The sequence below is a fragment of the Pelophylax lessonae genome (genome assembly GCF_965119305.1).
Source record: "Pelophylax lessonae genome assembly, chromosome: 4".
Classification (NCBI taxonomy): domain Eukaryota; kingdom Metazoa; phylum Chordata; class Amphibia; order Anura; family Ranidae; genus Pelophylax; species Pelophylax lessonae.
Genome location: NC_138771.1, coordinates 113,248,370 through 113,276,120, shown reverse-complemented (window position 1 = coordinate 113,276,120; position 27,751 = coordinate 113,248,370). Strand labels below are relative to the sequence as shown.

Below are 27,751 nucleotides of genomic sequence, written 5' to 3'. Positions count from 1 at the left end.
GCCATCTGTGCCAAGGTCCACCTAACTACGGATACGTGGACCAGTAAGCACGGTCAGGGGCGTTATATCTCCCTAACGGCACACTGGGTAAATGCAGTGGCGGATGGGCCTGAGGCGGATAGCAATTTGGCGCATGTCCTTCCACCACCGAGGATTGCAGGGCGCTTCAGTTTGCCTCCTGTTCCTAACTCCTCCTACTCCGCTTCCTCATCCTCTACCGCCTCCTCATCCGGACAGCGTAACACCTTCACCACCAACTTCAGCACGGCCAGGGGTAAACGACAGCAGGCAGTTTTACAACTTGCCTGTTTGGGGGACAAACCACACACCGCGCAGGAGTTGTGGAGGAGCATGGAACAGCAGACAAATGAGTGGTTGCTGCCAGCGAGCCTCAAGCCCGGCCTGGTGGTGTGCGATAACGGGCGAAATCTCATAGCAGCTCTGGGCCTAGCCGGTTTGACGCACATCCCTTGCCTGGCGCATGTGCTGAATTTGGTGGTGCAGAGGTTCCTTAAAAACTACCCCGATATGTCAGAGCTGCTGCAGAAAGTGCGGGCCGTTTGTGCGCACTTTCGGCGTTCTCACCCTGCTGCTGCTCGCCTGGCAGCGCTGCAGCGTAACTTCGGCCTTCCCGCTCACCGCCTCATATGTGACGTGCCCACAAGGTGGAACTCCACCTTGCACATGCTGGAAAGACTGTGCGAGCAGCAGCAGGCCATAGTGGAGTTTCAGCTGCAGCACGCACGCGTGAGTCGCTCTGCGGAACAGCACCACTTCACCACCAATAACTGGGCCTCCATGCGAGACCTGTGTGCCTTGTTGCGCTGTTTTGAGTACTCCACCAACATGGCCAGTGGCAATGACGCCGTTCTCAGCTTAACTATCCCACTTCTATGCCTCCTTGAAAAAACAATTCGGGCGATGATGGAAGAGGATGTGGCACAGGATGAGGAGGAGGAGGAGGATGAAGAGGTAACATTTCCAAGGCTTTCAGGGCAGTCATTCGCAAGGGGCTCCGAGGGTGGGTTCCTGCACACGCAAACGCCAGGGACGCAATTGTCCAGCAGGGGCACAGTTCTGGAGGATGAGGAGGATGAGGAGGAGGAGGAGCTGGAGGAGGAGATGGAACCATGTTCACAGCAGGGTGGCACCCAGGCCAGCTCATGGCCATCACTGGTGCGTGGCTGGGGGGATACAGAGGACACGGACCATACACCTCCCACAGAGGACAGCCTTTCGTCGCCTCTGGGCAGCCTGGCACACATGAGCGATTACATGCTGCAGTGTCTCCACAACGACCGCCGAGTTGCCCACATTCTAACTTGTGCTGATTACTGGGTGGCCACGCTGCTGGATCCCCGTTACAAGGACAACGTACCGTCCTTAATTCACTCACTGGAGCGCGATCGCAAGATGCGCGAGTACAAGCGCACGCTGGTAGACGCCATGCTGCTGGCATTCCCATCTGACAGCGGGGCCACAGTGGAAGCACAAGGCAGAGGAGGAGGAGGAGGAGGTCGCCAACGCAACCAGGGCACCGCCAGCACCTCAGAAGGCAGGGTTAGCATGGCCGAAATGTGGAAAAGCTTTGTCAGCACGCCACAACAAACAGCAGCACCAGCAGCTCAGATGGAACGTCTTAGCAGGAGGCAGCATTTTACCAACATGGTGGAGCAGTATGTGTGCACACGCCTACATGTAGTGAATGACGGGTCTGCCCCCTTCAACTTTTGGGTCTCCAAATTGGGCACATGGCCTGAGCTTGCCCTTTACGCCTTGGAGGTGCTGGCGTGCCCTGCAGCCAGTGTATTATCTGAACGGGTATTTAGCACGGCTGGGGGCGTTATAACAGACAAGCGCAGCCGCCTGTCCAGAGACAATGTGGACAAGCTCACGTTCATTAAAATGAACCAGGCATGGATCCCACGGGACTTTTCCGTACCTTATGCAGAATAGCAATGGATACCGACCTTACCCACCCATTGTTCCATTTTTGCTCTTTCTCACTCTTTTGGGGTGTACCCTCATTTAAAATTTGTGAAAAGAAGCAGTGTTGGCTACCTCGTCCTCCTCCTCAGGGCCAGATTAATGTAGGGTCTATTGGAGCTGCAGCTCCAGGCCCCTACCTTTTATATAGGCCCCGGGTTGGCCATATTCACTGTTACCGCTCTTCTGTCACTTGTAAACACAGAAGTCTGGCTTCTATGCTCGCTTCCCCAGGCAGCACCCTCAGAACCTCCCCACACAGCGTGAAGGCCGGACAAGGAGGGACAGTTGGCGATGCATGGATGTGTTTATGGGCTTCAGAGACAGCATCCCATGTTGAATTAGGCATGCATGGCTGCACCCTTCCTCCTCTGGGTGCATGGCAAGGCACGGCCCTAAGGCCCTTCAAAATCCTCAGCACCAAGCCCATGATGCTGTTAATCCGGCCCTGGTCCTCCTCCACCGCCGCTTCCACCTACACCGCCCATAGGTGTGCGCAGCCTATTGCATTAAGGTGTGCACCCCAAAGTTGAAATACACATGCATGTGTTTGCCAGCAGGGAGAGTAATGTATCGGGGCCATGTACCTGTAGGCAAGGAGAAATAGAGCAGAGCAGGTCCCAGGGAGATCTTTCCCATCTCCTCACTGGCAATGCTATGTGCCCTAGGTGATTAGGGTGTGCCCAGGCACACCCAGCACACCCTGTGCGCACGCCTATGTCACCGCCACATCCACCACCACCTCAACCTCCCTCCTACTCCATATGGGCCTCGTCCTTCAGAGATGAAGAAGAACATTGTTTTATTTTTCTGTTTTTTTTTGTTGTTTTAAGTTATTTCCCTATCCACATTTGTTTGCAGAGCACTTGCCATGCTCTTAATTACGTTTTGCTGCCATTTGCAGCACTCTAGCCCTTTCCTTTGGTGTTTTAGAGCCATTTTAGTGCCTTAAAGTTCGGGTCCCCATTGACTTCAATGGGGTTCGGTGTCCGGGAAAAGTTCGGTAAAAGTCCGGGACACGGACCCGGACTTTTTTTTAAAGTTCGGCCGAACCCGTCGAACACGGACATCTAGGTGTCCGCTCAACCCTACTCATGACCATAATAAGAACGGTATTGACACAGCCCCAAATGATCCACAATGGCTCAAAAGTGATATGGTCCAGAAATATTTAGACAGAATAAGGGTGCATAAAGCGCCTGGACCAGATGGCATCCACCCATGCATCCTAAAAGAATTGAGCGCTTTAATTTCTAAGCCTTTTTTCCTAATTTTTAGGGACTGGAATAGTACAACTTGTTTGGCGTAGGGCCAATGTGGTGCCTATATTTAAAAAGGGATCAAAGTCTTTGCCAAGTAACTATAGACCTGTTAATTTAACTTCTATAGTCGGGAAGATATTGGAGAGTTTAATAAAAGACCACATAGATGAGTTCTTGCTGGAAAAAAATATTTTAAGCAACAGACAGCATGGATTCATGAAAGACAGAAGTTGTCAAACAAACCTAATTTCTTTTTATGAGGAGGTAAGTAAAACCTTGGACAGAGGGGTGGCTGTGGACGTAGTATATTTGGATTTTGCAAAAGCGTTTGACAAAGTTCCCCACACACGGCTAATGTGTAAGGTAAAGTCTACAGGCTTGGAAAGATCAGTTTGTAATTGGTAGAAAATTGGCTAAAAGATAGAATTCAGAGAGTAGTGGTTAATGATTCTTACTCTGAGTGGTTTAAAGTTATCAGTGGTGTACCTCAAGGTTCAGTGTTGGGACCCTTACTTTTTAATATCGTTATAAATTATATAGGGTCTGGGATTAAAAGTAGCATTTCAGTCTTTGCAGAAGACACCAAGCTTTGCAGTGGAATAACTTCTTTACAGGATGTCTCCAACTTACAAGCTGACCTCAATGGACTGTTTCATTGGGCAACTATGTGGCAAATGAGGTTTAATGTTGATAAATGTAAAGTTAAGCACTTGGGGGCTAAGAATATGTATGCATCATACATACTAGGTGGTGTAGAACTGAGGGAATCCATAGCGGAGAAGGATCTGGGTATTCTGGTAGATCATAAGCTTTATATTTTGCCCCTGTACAAATCATTAGTAAGACCTCACCTGGAATATGCAGTTCAGTTTTGGGCACCAGTTCTTAAAAAGGATATCGGGGAACTGGAGAAAGTGCAGAGAAGGGCAACCTAACTGATAAGAGGCATGGAGAAGCTCAGCTATGAGAAAAGATTAGAGGAACTGAATTTATTCTCTCTTGAGAAGAGGAGATTAAGGGGGGATATTATCAACATGTATAAATACATAAGGGGTCCATATAGTGAACTTGGTGTTGAGTTGTTCACTTTAAGGTCAACACAGAGGACAAGGGGGCACTCTTTACGTGTAGAGGAAAACAGATTTCGTCTCCAAATACGGAAAGGTTTAAGAGCTGTGAAAATGTGGAATAGACTCCCTCCAGAGGTGGTTCTGGCTAGTTCACTAAATTGCTTTAAAAAAGGCCTGGATTCTTTCCTAGGTGTACATAATATAAATGGGTACTAACATTTTTTTTAGGTAAAGTTGATCCAGGGATTATCCGATTGCCTCTTGGGGGATCAGGAAGGAATTTTTTTCCCCTGCTGTAGCGAATTGGATCATGCTTTGCTGGGGTTTATTTTCGCCTTCCTCTGGATCAACAGTGGGTATAGGATTGTGTATACGGGATTGTATGTTTGGGTTTTCAATACTGTTTTTTTTTCTCTTGTTTTGTTTTTTTTGGTTGAACCGGATGTCTTTTTTTAATCTGACTAACTATGTAACTATGTAACTTGACTGGCCTGCATAGAGTCCTGACCTCAACCCGATAGAACACCTTTGGGATGAATTGGACTTGAGACTGCGAGCCAGGTCTTCTCGCTCACATCAGTGGCTGACTTCACAAATACACTTCTGGAAGAATGGTCAAACGTTCCGATAGACACACTCCTTTACCTTTTGGACAGCCTTCCCAGAAGAGTTGAAGCTGTTATAGCTGCAAAGGGTGAGCCAACTCCATGTTGAGCCCAACGGACTTAGACTAGGATGCCAATAAAGTTCATGTATGTGTAACGGCAGGCATTCCAATACTTTTGGTAATATAGTGAATTTAGTACCTACTGTTATGATCTCCTTGCCCTCCTGAGGAAGCGGTTTTCCATGAAACATGTCAAGGAAGAGGACATTTGGACCCCACCTCATAGTGTATACAATTGACCTTTTGAGAGTATCTTTGTATTTGGAAAGGGAGTTCTTTCTATTTATTGAGGGCATAATTATTATCTTGATTCTAGTGTTATGCATTGTTTGATTCTGATTTTGGTAATAAAATGCTTGTTTCTGATACTTGCGTAGGTCCTTGTGGTGCCTAAATAGTGCAATCATTTCATTATAATGCGTTTCTAAACATCTGATACTGGGCTGTAATTGTACCTAGGGTATATATAATGGACTTGAAATTTACACTCCCAGAACCTTAAACTTTCATTTGCTTTCAATAAAAATCATTATAGTTAACAAATAATAAATACGAAGTGCAAGTCTATTGTACAATTAAGAAAAAATGTATTTAAAGTTTTGCTCCAGGCTAGCCAAATCATTCCAATGTATGTCATTCCATTTGCTTAAGGGGATGAAATAGAGACAAATACTTAAATTATAACCCACTCCCAAGGCAGAAGGCAGCTGACACTTCATTCTGCTTCTCTTCTGCCTCTTCTTGTCATCTTATACAATGCAGGGCCAGTGTTGAAACTTTAAAGGCATTTTTAGGGGACCAGGAAAGAGTGGAGGGTGGACAGGAAAGCATTTGTATGGAGGATTGGATCATTGTAGGCCACTGGTGTAGCCTCATAGGCGTGTGCACAGGGTTTGCCAGGTGTGCCTGGGCACACCCTAATCACCCCATGTACATTAACATTATCACTTTTTGTGCTGGTAGGAAGATGGGAAAAATCTCTCTCTTACTGGCTCTGCCATAATAGAAGTCTTTAGGCACTTGCCTTTCAATGTGCCGGCAGGGAGATAAATGTGCTGGGGTCATATATATGTAGACACACACAAACACGTGTGTTTGAGCTTTGGGGTGCACACCCTAAATTAATAGGCTGCGCACGCCTATGTGTAGCCTACAGACCCAGTAATCCCTGGAAATGCACATAGCTGACAGAGAAATCATGCCATCTAGTTTAGCTGCTATAAAGAATTGACACCTTTCAAGAGAAGTAACAAAGGGGCTCATATCAAACTAGGGCAGCAAGCCAAGTCAGGACACCAGTTCATGAAGAAAGGAACTAAACAAGAAAACTAAGACAACACAAATTAACTAGAAAACAGAATTAAGTTTAATAACACTAATACCTAATTACAAGAATATACGGTATATTCCTAGAAAAAAAAAATAAAAATGATAAATATGACAAAACAACCGAAACATAAATATTGGCATTGGGTTGAAACAATTCCAGCAATACTATGAATAAGGGGTAATAAGGTACTACCGTGCGTATAAAGTTTTATTGAGCCATACAAACCTTGCAATATATAAAAAGATCAGCTGTAACATAGAAAAGTCGTAAATCCATTGTAAAAACAAATTGCAAGGTGTATAATATAGTAGAAGAAATTGACCAGCAGATCCAATAGCTAGTAAAAAAAAAGGTACTATTGTACTAATGGGGATATATAATGCAGCTTAATACAATTAAAAGAAAAACTGCATCTAACAATAGCACAAAATATATACCAATAAGAAGAGACGGCAGTAAGAGGAAAAATATACCAAAGCTAGATCAGTGCACTACAAAAATCATCACATAAGTAGAAGAGATGGGAGAGCATTAATGCATATTGTGCTAGTTATTGAACTACTATTTATATATTGGGTTTGTGATAACTCTCTTCTTTTTAATATTAAACCAATTACAAAGAACTGAGAATGGCTAAATGCATTGATAAAACAATAAACTGGTACTTACTGTATAGATAGAAGGGTACAGTACATGTCAGACAATTCCTGGAGGAGGGACCATCACATGAGTCACATGTCTTATCACATGAGCTGCAGGTGAACGCATTATCTTCAAGAAAAGTCCCAGGAGGACAATTTCCTTCTCCTTTTACTCCACACATGTGGCTTTGCGGGTCAAACATGAGACGATCTTGGCATTGGATGCAATCTGTTGGTTCTGGGCCTGAACACTGGGCACATGTCATATGACACTCTAAATAAATAAATACACAAATAAAATTATTATTTTTTTTTATTATTATAAAGGGTTTATATTTTTTATTATTATACAGGGTTTATATAGTGCCAAGCACAGTTTGTGGAGCACTATACAACATAAGGGTAGACAGTACAGTTACAATACAATTTATTCCAGAGAAACCAGAGGGCCCTGCTCGCTAGAGCTTACACCACTATGTTACCGTATTTTCCAGCGTATAAGACGACTGGGCGTATAAGACGACCCCCCTAATTTTCAAGTTAAAACATAGGTTTTGGGCTATACTCGCCGTTTAAGACTACCCCCCTTCCGAAGCAAGGCAACACCATTGAAAAACATCAGATTTGATATAAATAACATAGAAAGTGCTGGCTGGCTGTGCCCTATTCATCTGCAAGATACCGTAAGTACCGTAAATGTATTCTCTTATAAATCTCCAAGGTATTGTACCGTAAGTAAGTATTGCCGGTAGATGTAATCTCTCAAGGCACTGGCTGTGCGGGAATCCTGTACCAGTATACCGGTATGTACCGTAGCTTTGGCTACATACAGTATACCGCGCGGAGCCAATCACAGTGAGCAATGTATTCTATTATTGAATGCAAAGCCTGCTTGGATTGGCGGAGTCAGAGAGAGTAATATTATCCCGACTCTCTGACTCTGCCAATCCGAGCAGGCTTTGCATTCAATAATAGAATACATCGCTCACCGTGATTGGCTTAGCGCGGTATACTACGTAGCCAAAGCTATGGTACATACAGTATACCGTTACAGGATTCCTGCACAGCCAGCGCCTTGACAGATTTTACATCTACCGGTAATACTTACTTGCAATACCTTGGAGATTTATAAGAAAATACATTTACGGTACTTAGGGTACCTTGCAGATGAACAGGGCACAGACAGCCAGCACTTTCTAGGATTTACAAGAGTTTGAAATAAGAAAATGCATGCACTATTCACTACCATTATCTTAAATAGTATCATTGTTTTATACAAGACAAAAATATTCTTAATTAAATTCAAATTTCCAAAACATTTTGCTTCTAATGCAAACTGAAGCTCTCCGACAACATAAGTTCTAAATGTTGCCTAGGAATTTCTATATTTAAGAAGTGACAGACACAATGTTCAGTCTGTCAGACAGGTTGACATCTCATTGTAGAGTCCTGTATGGCATGCATAGAACTTTCTATTTTATACCACACAAGCTGGCTGCCAATAAAACACATTAGTCATCTGAACCCAAAGGTGACAAGAATATTGTGCCTGGTTGCGGCTGATACAAAACTACAGGAAAAAATACACTGATTCACAAACAATATTTTAAAACAATGCTTTTGTATTGAATTTATGAATTACAAGTCTTTTACATTTGTACATTGCATATTTGCTTTTGCATAGGTTTAGCAATGTTTTAAATATGTAGAATAAAATATTAGTCAATCATTAGAGGGGGATCTGTATTTCAATGCAATATTATTAGCACTGATCACTGTATTAATGCCACTGGTGATGTCAGTGGCAGTTAGTCAGTTCCCCCAGTGTTGGTTAGTGTCACATTGTCCTCCACACTATCGCAGCCCCATTAAAAGTCGCTAATCACTGTCAGTAATATAAAAAAAAAAAATAATAAAAATTCTACTATATACAGTATATCCCATGGATTGTATATGCTATAACTGCCAGACAAACAAATCAATATACATATATTGGTATTTTTCATCAAAGACGTAGCAGAATACATTTGAACCCAAATTTATGAAGATTTTTATTTTATTTTTTGGATATGATTTATAGCAGAAAGTAAAATATATACCTTTTTTAAAAGAAATTTTGGTCTTTTGTCGTTTATATTGCAAAAAAAAACCCCAGTGGTGATCAAATACCATCAAAAGAAAGCTTTATTTGTGTGATAAAAATGATATAACTTTTGTGTTTCATTCACACAGTGATATTTTTTAAATACCCCTTAGAGTTTGGGAGTAGAACAAGAAGTTATGTGGGCATACGTGGGTGATTTAGTGGGGAAGTTAGGTATTTCAAAGCTGGTGTGCTGCTTGCTTTGTGTGTGGTAAAATAACCTCATGAAGTATCTAAAAGCCAAATATTTTTTTCCAAAAGTGATCAATCTCAATGCACATTTTTATTTTGCTGTTGTAGCTGAGCAACATATAATAATTGTGCTTTTTGGCATTTTAACTTAAATATATCTTGACTGTCCTCCAAAAAATGTTATCAAAATAAAGTGCTCAAAAGTTCCCCAAATAAACCCAAAAGCCCAACATGTTTTGCCTCAAAAGGAGGCTTCATCAGGAGTGAATAGTAAATCAAAAGTGACCAGTGAAACATATAAATCACATGGCTAATGGCTTGTATTACTGTTGAATTCTATCTACCTCTATTTCTTCAGCAAAGCTATACCTGTTCATTACAACACTGAAAAATAATTGATATGATTATTTTCCATATTGTCACATTAAAATACAAATCTTTATTGAAATATCAAAAACTTCATAATGCCAACCCCTATATAGCACAAGTACCAATGCCAACAAACAGAAAAAAAAATCTTGTCCTTTCAAAACTGCAGTGTTGTAAATGATACCAAAACTTGCCAAATTGCAATCACTATTGCAACCCCAGAGTCTATTTACGTACCCAGGCACAGAACAAAGAATCATAGCATTTACAGTAAATTCTTGGATTGCAAGCATAATACGTTCCCAGAAACATGCTTGTAATCCAAAGCACTTGTATATCAAAGCAAAATTCCCTATAGGAAATAATGGAAACTCAACTGATTCATTCCACAATCATTTAATCATAAGTCCTTCAGAATGTAGTCCACAAAAAAAGATTATAGCAATGTGATAGGTTGTGTAACCATAAAATGTCCATCCACAAATGGTAGCCTCCACAAGGGAATTAGAAGCAAAATGCAGCAGGAGCTACAGAGAGGCGCCTCTGTGTAGCAATATGGTTACATTTAATGAAGGTACAACATTTAGCAACTCACATGGTTGATGAGTAAAACAGACACATCTAAGTATGCAGGCATCCGGAGTAAAGCTGTCAAAGTAGACCATTCTCCACACCGCCCGCTCTCACCGCTATCAGTCTGCAATCGTGACTGGGAAGACTACCCTGCAGTAGAGTGATCTGAAAGTGAGGCTTGAAGTGCACGTGGAGCGCAGCGTGGAAGGGATGACATTGATGGTGGTGCAGAGGATGGTCTATGTGGACAGCTTTACTTATTGCCGATAGATGTGTTACATTTTGTATATATTTTTTCAATAAAGATATTCATTTTTTAGCCTATACCGCTTGAGTTCCTTCCCAATCTTTTTCTAGCTTTCTTGCTACCATTCCTTTTGTTACAGGTAACTATTTATTGGGAACCCCACACCCCCTCCCTTTTTTTGAAGGGGTGAGATGGTGAGGCCATTATCTCCCTGTGGCACCCCAGCTCAGTCTGGTTTTTGCTGTTGTCTGGTAAGGGGTTAATACCAAGGGCGATCAAATTGTTAAATGTGTGCCTAGCATGTGTAGCGGGGGAAGTGCTTTTACTAGTGGAAGGCATGGATCAGTGTTTCTGCTTTACAGGAACACAGGATCCATGCCTTCTGTACTGACAGCATGGCAATCTGCCTTGCTTACATTGTCGTTCTGCCTGTGTGCAGAACAATCAACGGGTCCTGGCGGACATCGGGTATGTGTAGATTCACAGCAGGAGCAGGCCCCCAGCGCCACGCACTCGTGCCCGATACCTGGAAGTACAGGATCACATATATATACATGATCCTGCACAGTGCGGCCGCCTTGTAGCAGTAAATGTGCTAAAGGATGTTCGGTAAGCACTTAAACTGAGTTATCTGTTATCTGTTGCAATAAACCGCCCCTTGTCTCTCTACTTGGCGCATCACTATTCACATTCTATTTATACAAAGCAGATTTGAACCTGACTGAGGGTGACGGTAGAAATTTTTTTGACTCGTTCACACGTGTGTTGATTATGATGAACAAAACAGCGCTCATTAAGGCAAGCCATACTAATTATCTTTCCTTCAACCACTGGTTGATTCCCGGTTCACACTGGTGCGATGCAGAAAACCCTGCAATTCAGTGCTGGTTCCCACATCGCACCTGAATATCACACTGGTTCACACTGACCACTAACATGGTGCAGGAATCAGGTCCTGCACTCTTTTGGTGCGAATACGATGCAATTTGAATTTGCATCGCACAGACATCACATGTGATCCGCAAAGCAATGCGGTGCGAATCACATGCGCTGTCTGGGATCGCACAAGTGTGAACCCAGCCTGAGGGAAAGAAAATTGCTTTCTCCATCAACTCATTCAGTGTTGATGGGGGAATCCCTTCCGCTGTACTATTGTATTTTGACAGCAGAAGGTTTCCACTCCATCAGAATACAATGATCACTGCTTGCGGCTTGCTATGTGCTAATTCTCTATTTCCCAGGGGTACAGGAACTTTCACTGCCTCTCCCCCACTAAATGCTTCACTAACATGCCATAAAAGCCATAGGTGCAATTAAGGTGCGGTTATGGCGTGTTACTATTGAAATTATTGGAGGCGGCTGCTAAGTGTCGATGCCTCCTGAAGGTGACATGCTGCCTAATTTTACACACAACATAACACTCTTGTGTGTAGTGCACAATGTAATATTCATGTCAGCCTTTGAAGGGCACTTATGAGGCTTTAGAAATGCTGTTTAAATGGCACTTAAACACAGGGTATTGACACATGTGTGAATGAGCCCTTAGTGTAAGGTGACCAGATTTTTAAAATAAAATCCAGGGACATATTTTTTTTTTTTTTTTATTGGAAAATGGCACAGGACTGCATAATACACAGAGCACTAGCCACAGAACTACATAATATACAGAGAACTAGTCACATGACTACATAATATATAGAGTGCTGGACACAGGGCTACATAATACATAGAGCGCTGGGCACAGGACTACATATTACACAAAGAGCTGGGCACAGGACTACATAATATACAGAGAGTTGGCCATAGGACTACATGATACACAGAGCGTTGGGCACAAGACTACATAATACACAGAGCGCTGGGCACAGGACTACATATTATACAGAGCGCTGGGCATAGGACTACATAATACACAGGGCGCTGGGAACAGGACTACATATTACACAGAGCGCTGGGCATAGGACTACATAATACACAGAGTGCTGGGCACAGGACTACATAATATACAGAGCGCTGGGCACAGGACTGCATATTACCCAGAGCGCTGGGCACAGAACTACATAATATACAGGAGGGTGTTAGGCATAAAGTGCAGGGTTCGGGGGTTTGCTATGCATAGAGGACACTTCTGCCCCCACATCCATAGATCACCTCTGCTCCTTTTTCTCACAGATTATCTCTGCAGCCACCTCTTAGCCCTTCCCCACAACAGCTTAACTCTCCATCTCTCCATGCAGCTGCATCAGCTCTGACCCCCGCTCCCCCACTCCCTGTTCACCTCCCAATCTCAGCCCTTCACACAGTCAATTCATGGCTCTGCCTCTCCGCCACTGAACAGCAGCAGTAGCAGCAGTGAGGTCGTACAGCAGTGAGGTTGTCCAGCAGGGGGCATCGGAATCCGAGCTCTTTGTCAGTCAGCATGGGATGCCCTGTCTACATTAATCCGGTGTAACGTTAGAAAACCATACCTAGTTAGAATTCCATACCCTCGTCACTTCCTGTCTGAAACAGCTGAGCAGCGTAGCAGTGCGCATGCTCAGAGCCTCGGATACGTCATTGCACAGCAGAGAAGTTCACAAGTACGCATGCTCGGAGGGAATGAAATTATCACGGCACTGTGTGTAATGTTATACTTGCGGCGGTTACATTAAAACAGTTCGGCTGCAACATGGGTCATCTCCACTACTATCCCTGACACTTCCCTCATCTCAGCTAATAAATATAAAAGCGGCGGCGGGTGTATGAAATGTAAGTGACGGCGATCTCGGCTTCGTGATCCGCTTTTATATTTATTAGCCGAGATCAGGGAAGTGAGAGGGATAGGAGCGGAGATGACTCATGTTGCAGAGGAGCTGTTTTAATGTAATTGCGGCAAGTATAACGTTACACACACTACTGTGAGAAATCCATACCCTCCGTAGGTGCACCGGAAGTGACGAGGGTATGGTTTTCTCACGGGTATGGTTTTTTCACGGAACACCGGCATACAGATCATGTGCATGCTTTGGCCAATCATTAGTAATTTATTCACTGCACCAGCGCAGTGCATTATGGGGCACTCATCAGCAAGCAAACTTCTTGCCAAGCGCCCCATTTGTTTGCATGTTCAACTAACACAAGAACAGCTGATGTTCGAGTTGAACTTACGTTTCACTTGAATATCAAGCCCATCCCTAATATTGAATAAACATATTATTAATACAAACAAGATCAAAGCTTATAAATAGGAATCAGATGTTTGAGTACTCAGCTGCCACATTTGAATAGAAAAAAATCTAAAATTTTTGATTCAACTGATTTGAAATTTATCGAATCGAAAAAAAATCTGTAAATTAGAAGAAAATATGAAAAATATGAATGAATTTCTGACTAGGAGTTCCGAATACGAATCCTGAATATGAATCAAACATATCAAATGAATTTAACTAAACTAAAAAAGTAGATTAACTAATTTAAACGTAACAAAACTGAACACATTTTTTCATCATGCACATGTCTATATATTAAAGTGTGCTAGAGATCTTCTAATCTAAAAAATAGAAAATGGGAATTGGGACATTTTTGGTTACTAGGAACTTTGCCTCCACTTTGCTTTCCATAAATTTCATAAATGGCCCTATGATTTATCGTACTCTGTCTTGAGCTTAGTCATCTTTTAACAATCACAAAGGTGATTTTAATATGGTTTTGCTAGCAAAATTACAACATCCTTTGTGTTTGTGTAGACCTTTGTTTATATTTTGGGTATTTTTCATTAGACCACAGGCTTTTTAAAATTTGACAACTATTATTTTTTTTTTTTAGACCCACTGTCACCAGTAATAAAAGTGATTTTTGCACTTACTGACTAGCTTTGTAAGAACACTGTTACATACTTCTGACCCCTGCATTGTGTACATTATATTGTAAGTTATCTACCCCTGACCACAGTGTTTCCTGGCTCAAAAGTTGCTAATTGTTTCTCAAGGGTTTCACCAAAGCTCTGCTTTAAAATGCCCCTGTCGGGTAGGCTGTACGGGGACCCGTGATTTCTATGATGGCGTTCTACATGGGCTACATCATGACTCTATAAATTACCAAGTGTGCAAACTGGCCCAATGGCCTGAATTGGCTCTGTTTGCCATTACCGTGTTCTCTTTACTGCCATAAAACATATTTGTGTCTAAAAGACACATCAGGAAAGCTGGTATCACAGTCACCTTTACATGTACAAAATTATTCAGTGTAGAGGAAATACATTTTTAAGAAAATTAATGAATCCTTGATAATGCAAACAATTTTTTAGCCAACTCTCAATAATGGAAATATCAACCAGCAACCTTTCTGCTGAAGACCTCATATACATTTATATACTGAATAGTAATTATTATGCCCATACTTATCTTTTGGCTACACACTTCTTACCATAATTACATTTTCTAAAATGTACTGTATATCTTTATTATTACCATCTATAATATTAATCATAATAAATTATTTCTTACAATATTATAGGACCCTGTGATAATAAACAGTATGTGACCTGTCACAGATATCCCATAGACAAATAAATATACAACTTTCCATTACTAAAAAGAAAAAAAAACAGCAATATGCTCAGCTCTACAAATGCAGAATTCCTAATCTACTAACTAGTACTGAATTTAAAATTCCACTCATTAATACCAGCATACCAATGACAGGTGGGTTAGTTACTTTTCTGAACACACACTGAATTAAAATGTATGCTGGCACTTTCAACGCCTCAGTGGAGCATTGATAATTGTAATTCTCTAAATGAAGGACCCTTTGAACAGCTGCATATGAATCTCAAATCATGTTAACCATGTTAATACAAGCTAGATTAATTCCTCAAAACAAAATCCAATACTCTGGTGTCATGTATAAATTGTATTGAGCATATTTGCAATATTAAGCAATGAATGTGACATTCGCCAAACATTCATTGCAGGTGAATGTGTTTTAATATACAGTGAACGACTTACCACTAATAAATATCTATATAGTAAACATCACATTAACTGTTTTAAAGAGTAAGTTTGCCTTTCAAGAAAAGATTTAAAAAGGAACTAACATTCTACACCTCAGACCTTTCCGGTCCCTGCTGTACTTACCTCCATGGGTGTTGAGCGGTCAGTAGACACACAGCTAGTGTAACAGACCGGGGATTTGAAATACCTGCTCTTTTTTCTGAAGTGCTTTCTGGACAGATCAAAACTATGCGGTCACAGGCATTGGAGTGGATTTACTATAGGCAAATAGACTGTTCATTTTGCAAGGGAATTGTAATGTTGCAAGGGAATTTTCACTTAGCTTAGTGAATGTGATGGATACTCACTTTGCCAAGAATACCCAATCACAAACAATGAAAAAAAATAAATTTTGCATGCGCATGATTGGATGATGGAAGGCAGCAAAGCTTAATTTCATTCACTAAGCTAAGAAAAATACAATTTTAAAGTGAATGGCCTATTTGCCATCAGTAAATAAACCAACCCATTGTTTCTATAATGTGTGCAGACACCAGTTTTGCATGAGTTTTACACTGTATGTGTATACTATATATATATATTATGGCAGAGCGTTGCCCTGCCAGAGTCTAGAAAGCGCTTTTGACCCAGAATTCTCAATCAGGTGGACTGAGGTGCTCTAGGGGGTTTGCTTAATGCAGAGGAAGCTGGCTTTTAAGTTTCCTCATTTTTTTCCAAAGTCGTTTTGGAACTTGGAGCCTGGAGATTTCAAATTGATCTGGGTGGGAGAAAATCTCCAATCCTGGGTCCAGGTATTCAGAACAGCCAGCATACTAATTGGACAGGTGTGTGCTTGGCTTTTTGTATTGACCTGACCATGGTTCTGGGCTTCACCCCGGCTGACAGGAGGTCTGGCCCAGGAGTCAGGAGAGCTCCACCTAGAGGAGAGATGGGAGCCAGTTCAGCAAGAGGCTGCTAGCTGTGTGCACCAAGTTGGTGCAGAAGACAGACAAGGGCCTGGAGTGTAAGGCCAGAGCGGCAGTGCTGCAAGTGCAGGCCATAAGGGCTGAATGTTGTTTATGTTGAAGGATAGGAATGCTGAAAACCCCTGCAAGACAAACCTATGTTTGAGTTTGCTGAACCTTCTTTTAATAAAAATGGGCAAGAAAAGACCTTAAAAAGAAGACAATCAAATGGCAGTGTTCTTAAACGCTCTACCTTTAATGTTAGTTCTCACAAAAAAATATATATATATACTGTATATATATATATGTATATATATATATATATATATATATATATATATATATATATATATATATATATATATATATATATACTGTATAGTATATAGCACCCTCTGGTGCACTAATAGTGTCAGAGTAGGCAAATCTATGTTCTGACTCACAGTTAAATTGTGAGTCTATATTGGGTTAGGGTTTACTGCAGGTCAGACTGGATGACTCAAAAAGGCAGGTCTCTGGTGCTTCCCCCTGGTTCTAGAAGTTTGGAGAAGTTCAGTGGGTCTGGCAGGGGGGCTGAGCCAGTCCTTAAATATGGCTGAGTCCTGTCAGCAGGGGAGTCAGGTGGAAGATGTAGTACTGAGGAGACTGTCGGTGGCCTTAGAGGAGAGCCCCTGGCCTGGGGGGGAAGTTGGCTTGGCAGGATCCTGACAGCACTACGGTTTGAAAGGAGTCTTGCCTAAGAAGTTGCAGGAGCTAGGAGGACAGTGTGAATACATCAGCACATGGAGGGATTTACAAGAGGAGAGACTGCCACATGTAGCAAGCATTTCTGGAAAACAGCGTTGTGCTTAATCTCTCCTTTCCCTTGCCCTGGGAGATCTTTGGAGCAACCGGAAGGGCTGGTGAAGAAGCAGTCAGGTGGGCTGGTGGTTCCTGCAGATAATTATGTAGTGTAGTGATCCGCGCGCTACCACAGTGGAGTATCTCTGTATATATCTAAGATGCTGCAAGTACTGGGCTGTTACCTGAACAGTGTATATATATATATATATATATATATATATATATATATAAAATAAATAAAAGAAAATGGATGTACGGCGCTCTTAGAGAATTGCAAAAAGTCAGTGCTAAATATCCGATTTTGTTTAAGACCATTCCTATATGGAGGTATAACCTTTGATTTACCCATTTAAAACAATAATCTGATATTCTTTATGAGCACAGTACATCCATTTTCTTTCATTGGTTCCTGCAGATAGTAGAGCTGAAATCAGTGCCAACAATGGAATTGGAGATACTCCAGTATGCAGCCTACAACACTTTGTGCTACTTTCTAAGGGACTGAGAGTTTCTACTCCGAGTCCTTAAGGTGCTTTTGCATTTGTGATTATTGTCAGCATTCAGGACAGTTCTGGAGCGCGTATATAGGGAGGAAGTTGTCCCTGTTATTTTTGCAATAAAGCTGGGCATCCCAAAATTTCTATTTCCTATTCAAGTTATTACCCCTAATAAACAACAAAAAACAAGCTCAAAGTCTGTTCTTTGTGTCCGGATGGTCCCATGTGTCCGGATAGAAGTGGAAAATGGTTGTCGCCTGGCTTTGCAGGAGTGGGGAAACCAGTCATCTGCAACCCCTGTGGGGGTAGTGCTATATATATATATATATATATATATATATATATATATATATATATGTATACATATATATATATATATATATATAACTCTGTGATGTTGTCATGGAGGAGTGGAAGAGAACTTCAGTGGAAACCTGTGAAGCTCTTGTGAACTCCATGCCCAAGAGGGTTCAGGCAGTGCTGGAAAATGATGGTAGCCACACAAAATATTGACACTTTGGGCCCAATTTGGACATTTTCACTTAGGGATGTACTCACTTTTGTTGCCAGTAGTTTAGATATAAATTAATGGCTGTGTGTTGAGTTATTTTGAGGGGACAGCAAATTTACACTGTTATACAAGCTATACACTCACTACTTTACATTGTAGCAAAGTGTAATTTCTTAAGTGTTGTCACACCGTATATAATAAAATATTTACAAAAATGTGAGGGGTGTACTTACTTTTGTGATATATTGTATGTGTGTGTGTATATATATATATATATATATATATATATATATATACACCTTTTCACAGGATTATGCATATATATATATATATATATATATATATATATATATATACATACACCTTTTCACAGGATTATGCTGCTGAAAACTATTTTTTAATACTGTAAGTATGGTCTGTATTCTGTTATTTATCCAGCCTGTGTATGACCTCCTAATGACTTTTGAGTATGGATATAGTGACCTAAACTTTGCTTCAAAAACACAGGAATCTGTGAAGCTCCGCTATTCACAACATTCATTTATTCACTTGCTTGGTAACAATTTGCCTTTCTGCTGTAGCCAGGTGCCTCTTCTGAGAAGGTGACATTGGATGTACTATAGTAGAACCTGTTATTATTTGCCTCTTGCAGTCCACTCTTGCTAGTTCCTCTTCAGCCAAGCTCATAAAAGAGCCATTCATCGAGGGGCAATGAATGACTGCACCGTTTTCCTTGCAACTTGCTTTTCTGGCCAGCGATCTATGGCTGTACTGTGTGCCAGACAAGTGGTGCAAGGAAGTGTGAATTTCCTTCCGAGACCCCATTATTATTCTTTCCATCAAAAGACTTTTTGACCTTCTTAATTATGTATTTTCTATGTTATTTACCACTTTCTCACTATGTTTTTATACCCTGAAAATTGGATGTATTTGCCTGATAAACATTGAAGATTCCCACTATGCCTTATTAGTATATTGGCATATAAAATTGTTCCAGAAAAAAAACTGGGATTTCCTGTTTAACTTTGCTTTTATGGTAATGCCAAGCTTTTACCTAGCATATATGTGGGCTAGATTCTTAGCTCATGTGTGTTTGGCATTTATTCTCCCCTGCATGATATAGCTGAGCAGGTGTAAATTGAGGGAAACAACTCAGCTTTAGTTATACTTCTTTTTCTGTTCTGCTCAGACATAAAGTCATTTAACACACTTTGGAGGATCAAATGGACACAAATACAACATCTTTGAGAGCATCAGGTCTTCAGCTGTTTATTAGCAGCTTTCCCATTAAAAGAAAAAGGAAGAATATGTCATAAAGTTTGTCTTGTTTAAAGTAATCTGGACTTGCACTCTTTACCCACTTAAGGACCAGGCCTATTTCTGACATATGTTGCTTACATATTATATATATATATATATATATATATATATTTTTTTTTTTTTAGCAGAGACCCTAGAGAATAAAATGGAGATGGTTGCAATACTTTATGTCACACCGTATTTGCGCAGCGGTCTTCCAAACACAATTTTTGGGAAAAAATACACTATTTTAAATTCAAAAATAAGAAAACAGTAAAGTTAGCTGATTTATTTTTCTTTTAATGTGAAAGATAATGTTATGCCGAGTAAATAGATACTCAACATGTCATGCTTCAAAATTGCCCACGCTCGAGGAATAGCAACAAACATTGGTACTTAAAAATCTCCAGAGGCATTTTAAAACTTTCTGCAGGTACCAGTTTAGAGTTACAGAGGAGGTCTAGGGATAGAATTATTGCTCTCACTCTAACGATCATGGCGATACCTCACATGTGTGGTTTTAACACCGTGTACATATGTGGGTGTGACTTCCATATGCGTTCGCTTCTGCGCATCAGCTCAGAGGGAGGGGGCCCTTTACATTTTTTTTTTCTTATTTATCTTACCTTTTATTTTTTATTTTTACACTGTCCCTTTAAAAAAAAATAAAACATTTTGATCACTTGTATTGCAATAAGAAGGAATTTTTCATCATGAAAAAATGGACCCTTTAAGGCCGTTGGAAGGAAGCAACGTATGACGTCGCTTTGGTCCTCCTAGGCCATAGAGTAGAGTGGGGGCCAGCTTCCCCTCACTCGACTTCCTGCCTAGGAGTGGAAAGGACCGGATCATTTTCCCCGGTACCGGCGGCTCCTTTAAGGTGGGAAAATGCCCAGGAAGCGGTGGGAGGAGGACCTCTCCCGCTACCCATAACTGTGATCCCGCGATGAATCTGCTGCTGGGACCACTTTTATGTGAAAGAGGACCGCCCGCCCTGTAAACAAATACTGGAGTTATGGCAGCTATCTGCTGCCATAACCCCAATATTGAACGCCAATAAAAATAAAAAACCGCGGCTGGCGGTCCGTAAATGGTTAAAGTGGATCTTCAGCCTGAATTACATGTTGCCTTGCATCCACCCCTCCTCCCCTATGCTGCACAAATAGGGCTACTTTTTTTTACCTTGGTTTAAGGTTTTTTTTTTTTTGTTTTTTTTTTTTACAATTAAAAGTCTGGCCTGCCCCATCCCCCTTTCCTCACCCACCCCCCACCCTGTGCACATTATTTGCTTAGGCAATTGGCAGGGCCTAGCGGCATGTCATCTGAGAGCCGCAGACTGAACCCTGAAGAGCTGTCAGCTTCTCGATGACTACACCAAAGAAGATGGTGACATGGGACAGAAGAGAAGCGGATCTCAGCAGGACAACGCTGGATCTGTTGGGCAGGTTACTGCCTTAACTGTGCAGGACTGGCAACAAGGTAAACAGAAGGTGAAAAAAAATGGGGGGGGAAGGACAGAGTGAACATCAGCTTTAACCACTGGCCTGTATCACTTCCCCATTCCTTCATTAAAGTGACACTATACTCTATTAAGGAAATGTACTCTTAACTTTAAAAAGTCCCTTCTTTTGCTGCAAGCCTCCAAATAACATTTTTTACTACTGTGATCTGACTTCCTATTTGGCTACATTCATTCTTTATGATCTCACTGTATGTAGGAACAGAGCTTCCTTCCTCTGCTTTCTCCTGAGATTCAGTGCCATCTTAAGAGCATTAAAGGGCCCCGGGCAATGCAGTGCACTGGGGCCCCACCTACACAATCATCCGCGAGAATAAACATGCAAATTATCGATGAGGCGATATTTATTGGTACAGCAGTGCCAGGCTAATGACAGCTTCCAAGTTGGGTGGCTGGGTCCAGTGAACACACACACGGATGGGAGTCAGACTTGACTGTCCTGTGTGTGCCTGTTCCCATGGAAGCAGACAGGCATTCCTGCAGTTGTGGGCTCTCCCTCTACGGCCCAAGTGGCCCGACAGCAGCACGGCGGGATGCACAGGGGAATCGGGACTAATGCTTGGCTGGGGCTGGGTTGCTGGGCAAGTGGGGCCCCCGGGCAACTGCCCAGCATGCCCATTCGGTAAGATGGCCCTGCTGAAATTGTCTAGAGATTATGGGATTTGTAGTGTGCATAAAGCAGTGTACATGACCACAACTAACATGCACAATCAAGCAGGGTCAAAGTGTAAAAGGAGAGATTTGGGAACTCATAGAGGACATTACAAGGAGATGAAAAAACACAATGAGAAACAAGTACATGAAACATAGATTGCATGGCCATTAGGTGGTGACTGTGTATGAACTATTTTCACACAATAAGGGTATCACTTAGTGTCACTTTAGGAAGTCATTTTTCAGTTTCAGTATTGTGATTCTTTAACTGACAATTACTCTACCATACAACCCTGTGACCAAATACATTTTATATTATCTTTTTTAGAGATTTCTTTTGGTGGCATTTATTAACCACTTTTTAACTTTATTATATACAGTATACCTTTTTTCCCTCACTTTCTATTTAAAAAAAATGCCAGGACAGTGAAAGCATCACCTAAAATTATCCAAAGACACCCCAAGGGGAACTCATTTAAAAAAAAATATTTTTGGAAGTGAAGAAACATGCTGGTATTGACATAACTATACACAGAGCTTAGTAATGGTGCCATAGAGTACATACACAAAGGGCAGAGGTGGTGAAGGAGTTAATGTACAGATCACCTACAGTGAGAACATGGAAATCAGGGGGATAATATGCAGAAAAAGAAACATGAAGGGTTAATGCAGTTGCTTGAACTACATGGGCTTTTCTTTTTTAACCATGCTAACTATGCAACTGTGTAATACACAGGTTACCGAACAGACAGTATGGTGATTAGATGTATAGGAGAGAAGGGGGAGAGAGAACTTTCCCATGGTCAGTTTAGTTAGAACCTCATTCAGTCTTGCACAGTTGTACAGACCCCTCTCCTGTGCTGAAATAGCTTACTCTAAGTTCATTGCACACTGTAAGCTTCTCACAGTGTGTATTAGAAACTACAGCAAATCAGATAGAGCCATTCTCATTTGCTGGCTGAAGGATATCCAGCACCATTTAGCTCTTTTCTCATCACCCATGTGTACAGTAGCACCCTCCCAGTATAGGAGGATACTACACAAGGGGAAGCTTCTCTGATTACAGAGTGAGCCAAAAACTAGATTTACCTAAAACAAATCAGAGGAGCAGTGGTTATTGGGTCTTCTCATGGTTTCATAGGCTGAGATTTTTTTTGTTTCCCCTGCCTCTGAAGGAAACTTCCAGAACTTAGAATGGGAAGATTCAAATAACTGACCTGAATTATTGCTATGCCCTGGCCAATCACTGGGGAGGTTTGCCTAGAAGGTTGTCTGGGATGGGGTAAAAAGCTTGGAGCCCGGAGCAGAATGTTCTTTTCCCCGTCAGGAAGGGTTCAGTGAGCTTAAGGGGGCTGTTTGCCACTGGAGCCCTTCCCTTTTGGACTGAGTTGCTGCTCGGCTAGGTCTCAGCTGTGACTGGGGATCTGGAATAACCTTGAAGCTGAATGCTGAATTCCTGCACCTGGGGAATCAAGTCTGTAAAGGAGTGAAGCCTTGCAGCTACACAGCCGGTTCCCCACTGCGCATGCGCAAGTGCGTTGTGCTTTCTTAATGGGAGTGAGGAGGGGGGCGGAACTTCCAAGTGATCGTGCCAAACGTGGCTCCGGAGTGGAAGAGGAGTCAGATAAGCAGGGCTTCCACTTTTGGGTGGATCTCTGCATTAAAGTTCAGCTTTAAGCCTCCAAACCTGCTTTGTGGGTTACATACTTGCTCATGCAGATACTTTGTAGCTAGACTTCTAAAACACTGTGGCTGTTTACAATTGATGTTTACATTTGTATTTAGAATTGATTTGTTTTATATGATTACATTGGGACCTATAACATTTTTGTGATTTATAGGTTGTGGCACCATTAGGTCTTGATCACTAGGGATGATCGAACGGTTCGGGTCCCATTGGGGGACGACACGCGTACGGGGGGAAGGCGGAGCCGTCGACGTCACCCGCTGCTGTCTGGAACCCGGCGAGGTCTCTGCAAGACTCGCCGGTACCGCTGTGTCATTATACGCTGATTTTATCTGCAACAAAGTAAGAGGCTGTCTTTTTATGCACTTTATCATTAAAGTTTATTAGTATTACACTATGGGCTAGCCCGGTTTTATGTTCCCTAATACATGTTCATGAGTGGAGCTGCCGATCTGAGCTGACCCAGGAGTACTGCTGGCTTATTGGTGTTGTGGAGTGTTAGATTGTGGCCGATCCATTGCGTTCAATAAGGGGAGGACCGTTCCACGATTGTTCGGTGTGAGAGGAGTGTATACGCCTAGTACAAGTAGTGTTAAGGTGAGAGGCCAATCTATAAGGTGGTGGTCGTGAGTGCACTAAGAGCACCTGTTTCTTCAATCAGAAAGTTTTATGTCACCTTTACTTCACGGGCATTGCATGGACTATTATTTCTCCTATCATTGATGCTGTTCATTTCCATTACTATCTTGATTTATATACTAGCGCTGCTCTATTTTATATATCGACCCGAACATTGGCTGTTCGAGGTTCGGCCGAATTTAGAACTTTTTGCTGAAAAAGTTCGGAATTTGGCAACCAGAACCGACCAAAATGCAATGGTTCAGGAAATGGGCTTTAAAAGCCCGTGATTGGACCAGAACCATCAGTAAAAGCCAATTGAGGGGGCAGGAGAATGCTAGGAATGTGATTGGAGTGACTAGGGGGTCCATAGTCCAATCATTATTGAATACGCACCCCAGTATATAAGATAGCCCCCGCCAAATTCCTAGCATTGTTATACAGGGACATGGAAGAGAGTGGAAGCAGTTCTGTTACTTCTGCTTCAAAGTGTCATTTAGCAATTTTTAGTGTGAGGAAAGGGATATCTAGTGTAGTTAGGGTGCTATTTTCCACTATAGTTAGCTTTAATTATTCAGTTTCTGTAGGGAAAGTGTTAAGTGTAAGGGGACCGTAGTGTAGTGTAGGGTTAACTGACTCTGACTGCTATGGCAGGGTGACAAAACCCTTCCATATCAGGGTGACCGCTATAGAGAAAAGATTGTTTCTCTTATGTCACTTTCAGAGCACTGATATGGCTTCTCACCGGTCAGCCTGCTTTTTGGCTGCAGGCATTCATAGGGATTTTTTGAGGACATGTTTGGAGTCAGGCATGACATCTGAACATGTGTATAGGAGTATATATACACACACATGTCTGTATATATACACCTGCACACATATAGTTGTGAAAGGAGCAGAACACTATACTTGCGCTAATTAAATAATTAACACCAATATCCGCTCCTATCACACCTATATGTGTGTAAGTGTAAAATACATATAAGTGTGTGTGTATATATATATATACCCCTATACAGAAGTTCAGATGTTTTGCCTGCCTCCAAAGAACCCAAAAAAATGCCCAAAAAAATGCCTGCGCCAAAAAAAAATGCCCAGGTGTGTTTTTGCAGCAGGCGTTTTTTTGGGCATTTTTTGGGGGTCTTTGGAGGCAGGCAAAACATCTGAACTTCTGTATAGGGGTATATATATATATATATATATATACACACACACACTTATATGTATTTTACACTTACACATATATAAGAGCGGAGCCATATTGGTGTTAATTATTTCATTAGCGCAAGTATAGTGTTCTGCTACTTTCCCACCTATATACAGTATGTGTATGGGTATATATACATATAAGTATGTGTGTATATATACCCCTATACAGAAGTTCAGATGTTTTGCCTGCCTCCAAAAAAATGCCCAAAAAAACGCCTGCGCCAAAAAAAACGCCCAGGTGTGTTATTGCAGGGTTTTTTTTGGGCATTTTTTTGGGTTCTTTGGAGGCAGGCATGACATTTGAACTTCTGTATAGGGGTATATATACACACACACTTTTCTGCTCTTCTTTATCTTGGCTCTCGCATACTGTTTGCAATCATTTCTTCCTGCTTGTTATCCACTCTGGAGCCTTCATTCCAGCCCTTGGTTTTAATCTTCTCTCTCTCTCCTGAGATCTCCTTTCTGATGGCACCTGCTACAGGTCTGTGGAGTTTCTTCCTTATCTATTTTCTTTGAGACTAGTGGGATTACTCTGCTATGGGTGTTGAAACCTTCGGGGGGCTCTCCCTGTTTTGATCTCAAATTGTTTTTGTTTGCACCCTTCTCTCACATATTATCTCTGCAGCCACCTCTTAGCCCTTCCCCCACAATAGCTAAACTCTCCATCTCTCCATGCAGCTGCATCAGCTCTGACCCCTGCTCCCCCACTGCCCTCATCTGTGTACAAACAAATCCCCCATCTACTCATCTCTCAGTCTCAGCACTCCACACAGTAAAGTTTTGGCTCTGCCTCTCCTTCACTGAACAGCAGCAGGAGCGGCAATGAGATCGTCCAGCAGGGGGCATCTGCATCTGAGCCACTAGGCTGTTTCTCAGCCAGCATGGGATGCCCTGTCTACATTAATCCAGCCCTGAATCCGGGGACAAAACCGGGGACAGACTTGGACCGGGGACAGTGTCCTCAATCCGGGGACTGTCCCCAGAAACCGTTGACGTCTGGTCACCCTATCATTCACACAATAAGAAAATTGGAAGTAAAATTTAGTCCGACAAACGATCTGCCGATTTTAGGATTGTTAGTATAGTGCTTTCGACAGCCGATTACGAATTTTCAGACGACACAAACTGGATGTGCGGGCTATAAAATTTTTATCGTAATCGAACACAACATCAAATTTTCATTTAATTAGTACAGTTTTCATCCAAAAAACCATCAGAACAAGACTAGGCATGCTCGGAAACTAAAGAATACATACAAAAAAATTCAACACATGACATCACTTCTGAAGTTGAATTCTGTCATACGAGAATTTTCGTATGAAAGTAACCTCTTCACTTTCCATATGAGACTAGCATGCAACAAAAACAAAAGAAAATTTGTCCGATAATCATTTTATGTTTACCATTACGAGGCTTTAATTTACATTCCTGGTGCTGCAGGCTGCTCTGCAGCGCCCCCTTTTTTTTTCCCATACACATTACATGTTCACATGTTCATGCTCCCCCAGTCCAGCTCTGCCTTTACATGGGCGGCCATGGATAACATGATATTATGTCATGCAGTTTTGTCTTTTTTTGTCTTTGCTGCCTGAATTCTCTTTTTTGTATGTCTGTAGCAGGATTTCCAGCCTTTGTGCTGGAAGTGGGTCTGCCAGGGTTACCGCTAGTAACAACAACACATTTAAGCATGTTCTCTAAGTGTGAGCACTGAGACAAGAAACAGTCCAGCATCTTTGGTTTTTGTATTTATTTTAGGAACTTGGATGGGAGAAGGGAATGAGTGGGATACTCCTCTGGCTCGACTATACACAATGTAATGGGACAACTGAGAAAAATGCCTCTTGACACTGACTTAACGCCGGCTGAATGCCAGTCAACGCCGGTTGTCGCTTGTTAACACTGACTTGGTGCCTTGTTAACACTGAACTCACTTTGACACTCCCCGGTGACACAAAGTCCTTTGCACAGCTCTCTTTAGCCCTCCTGGCTGAGGTAGCTACTTGTAACACCTCTGCAACTCTTAACACTTCAGGGCCCACACCTGCACCCTCTCTCACTGAATTCTCTTCAGGGCTTAGACTCTGGCACTCCCTTTCTAAGCTTCCTCCATTTTAGCTGGCTCCTGGATCCCTCTGACCTCCTGGAGTGGTCTCCTATCCCAGGCAGACCCACAGTACTCACGACTCTGCTTTCCTGGAAACTCCAACCCCAACAGCTCCACACGGTCCTCAGCACACTGGATCCCTCTCTGCAGCTCAGCTCAACCTTCTGTCCTCTAGGCCAACCGCTAAGGACACCTTTCCTCTCGCTGACAGGAGGAGAGACAGATGTCACCCTCCTCCTGGGACTCTGCTTCCCGCCAAAGAAACCCTATCATGTGCTCCCCTCAGACTTATACCCCATCCCAGGATGCATTGCGACATATTCTGCCCTCTGGGATAGATACAAGCCCTGGTGTGCTATTGGTCAGGTTTCCTTCACTGTCCAATGAGAGCC

At 42.1% G+C, this 27,751-nt stretch overlaps 1 protein-coding gene across 1 annotated transcript in view; it reads right to left on the bottom strand.

The window, feature by feature from the left end:
- The window catches only part of LOC309554945 (uncharacterized protein), a 244,789-nt gene that overhangs the window by 108,397 nt on the left and 108,641 nt on the right, over positions 1-27,751 (bottom strand). The window contains exon 11 of the mRNA XM_082256696.1: positions 6,985-7,230. Within this exon, the coding sequence (XP_082112822.1) occupies positions 6,985-7,230 (246 nt within the window). The remainder of the gene's footprint in view (positions 1-6,984; positions 7,231-27,751) is intronic.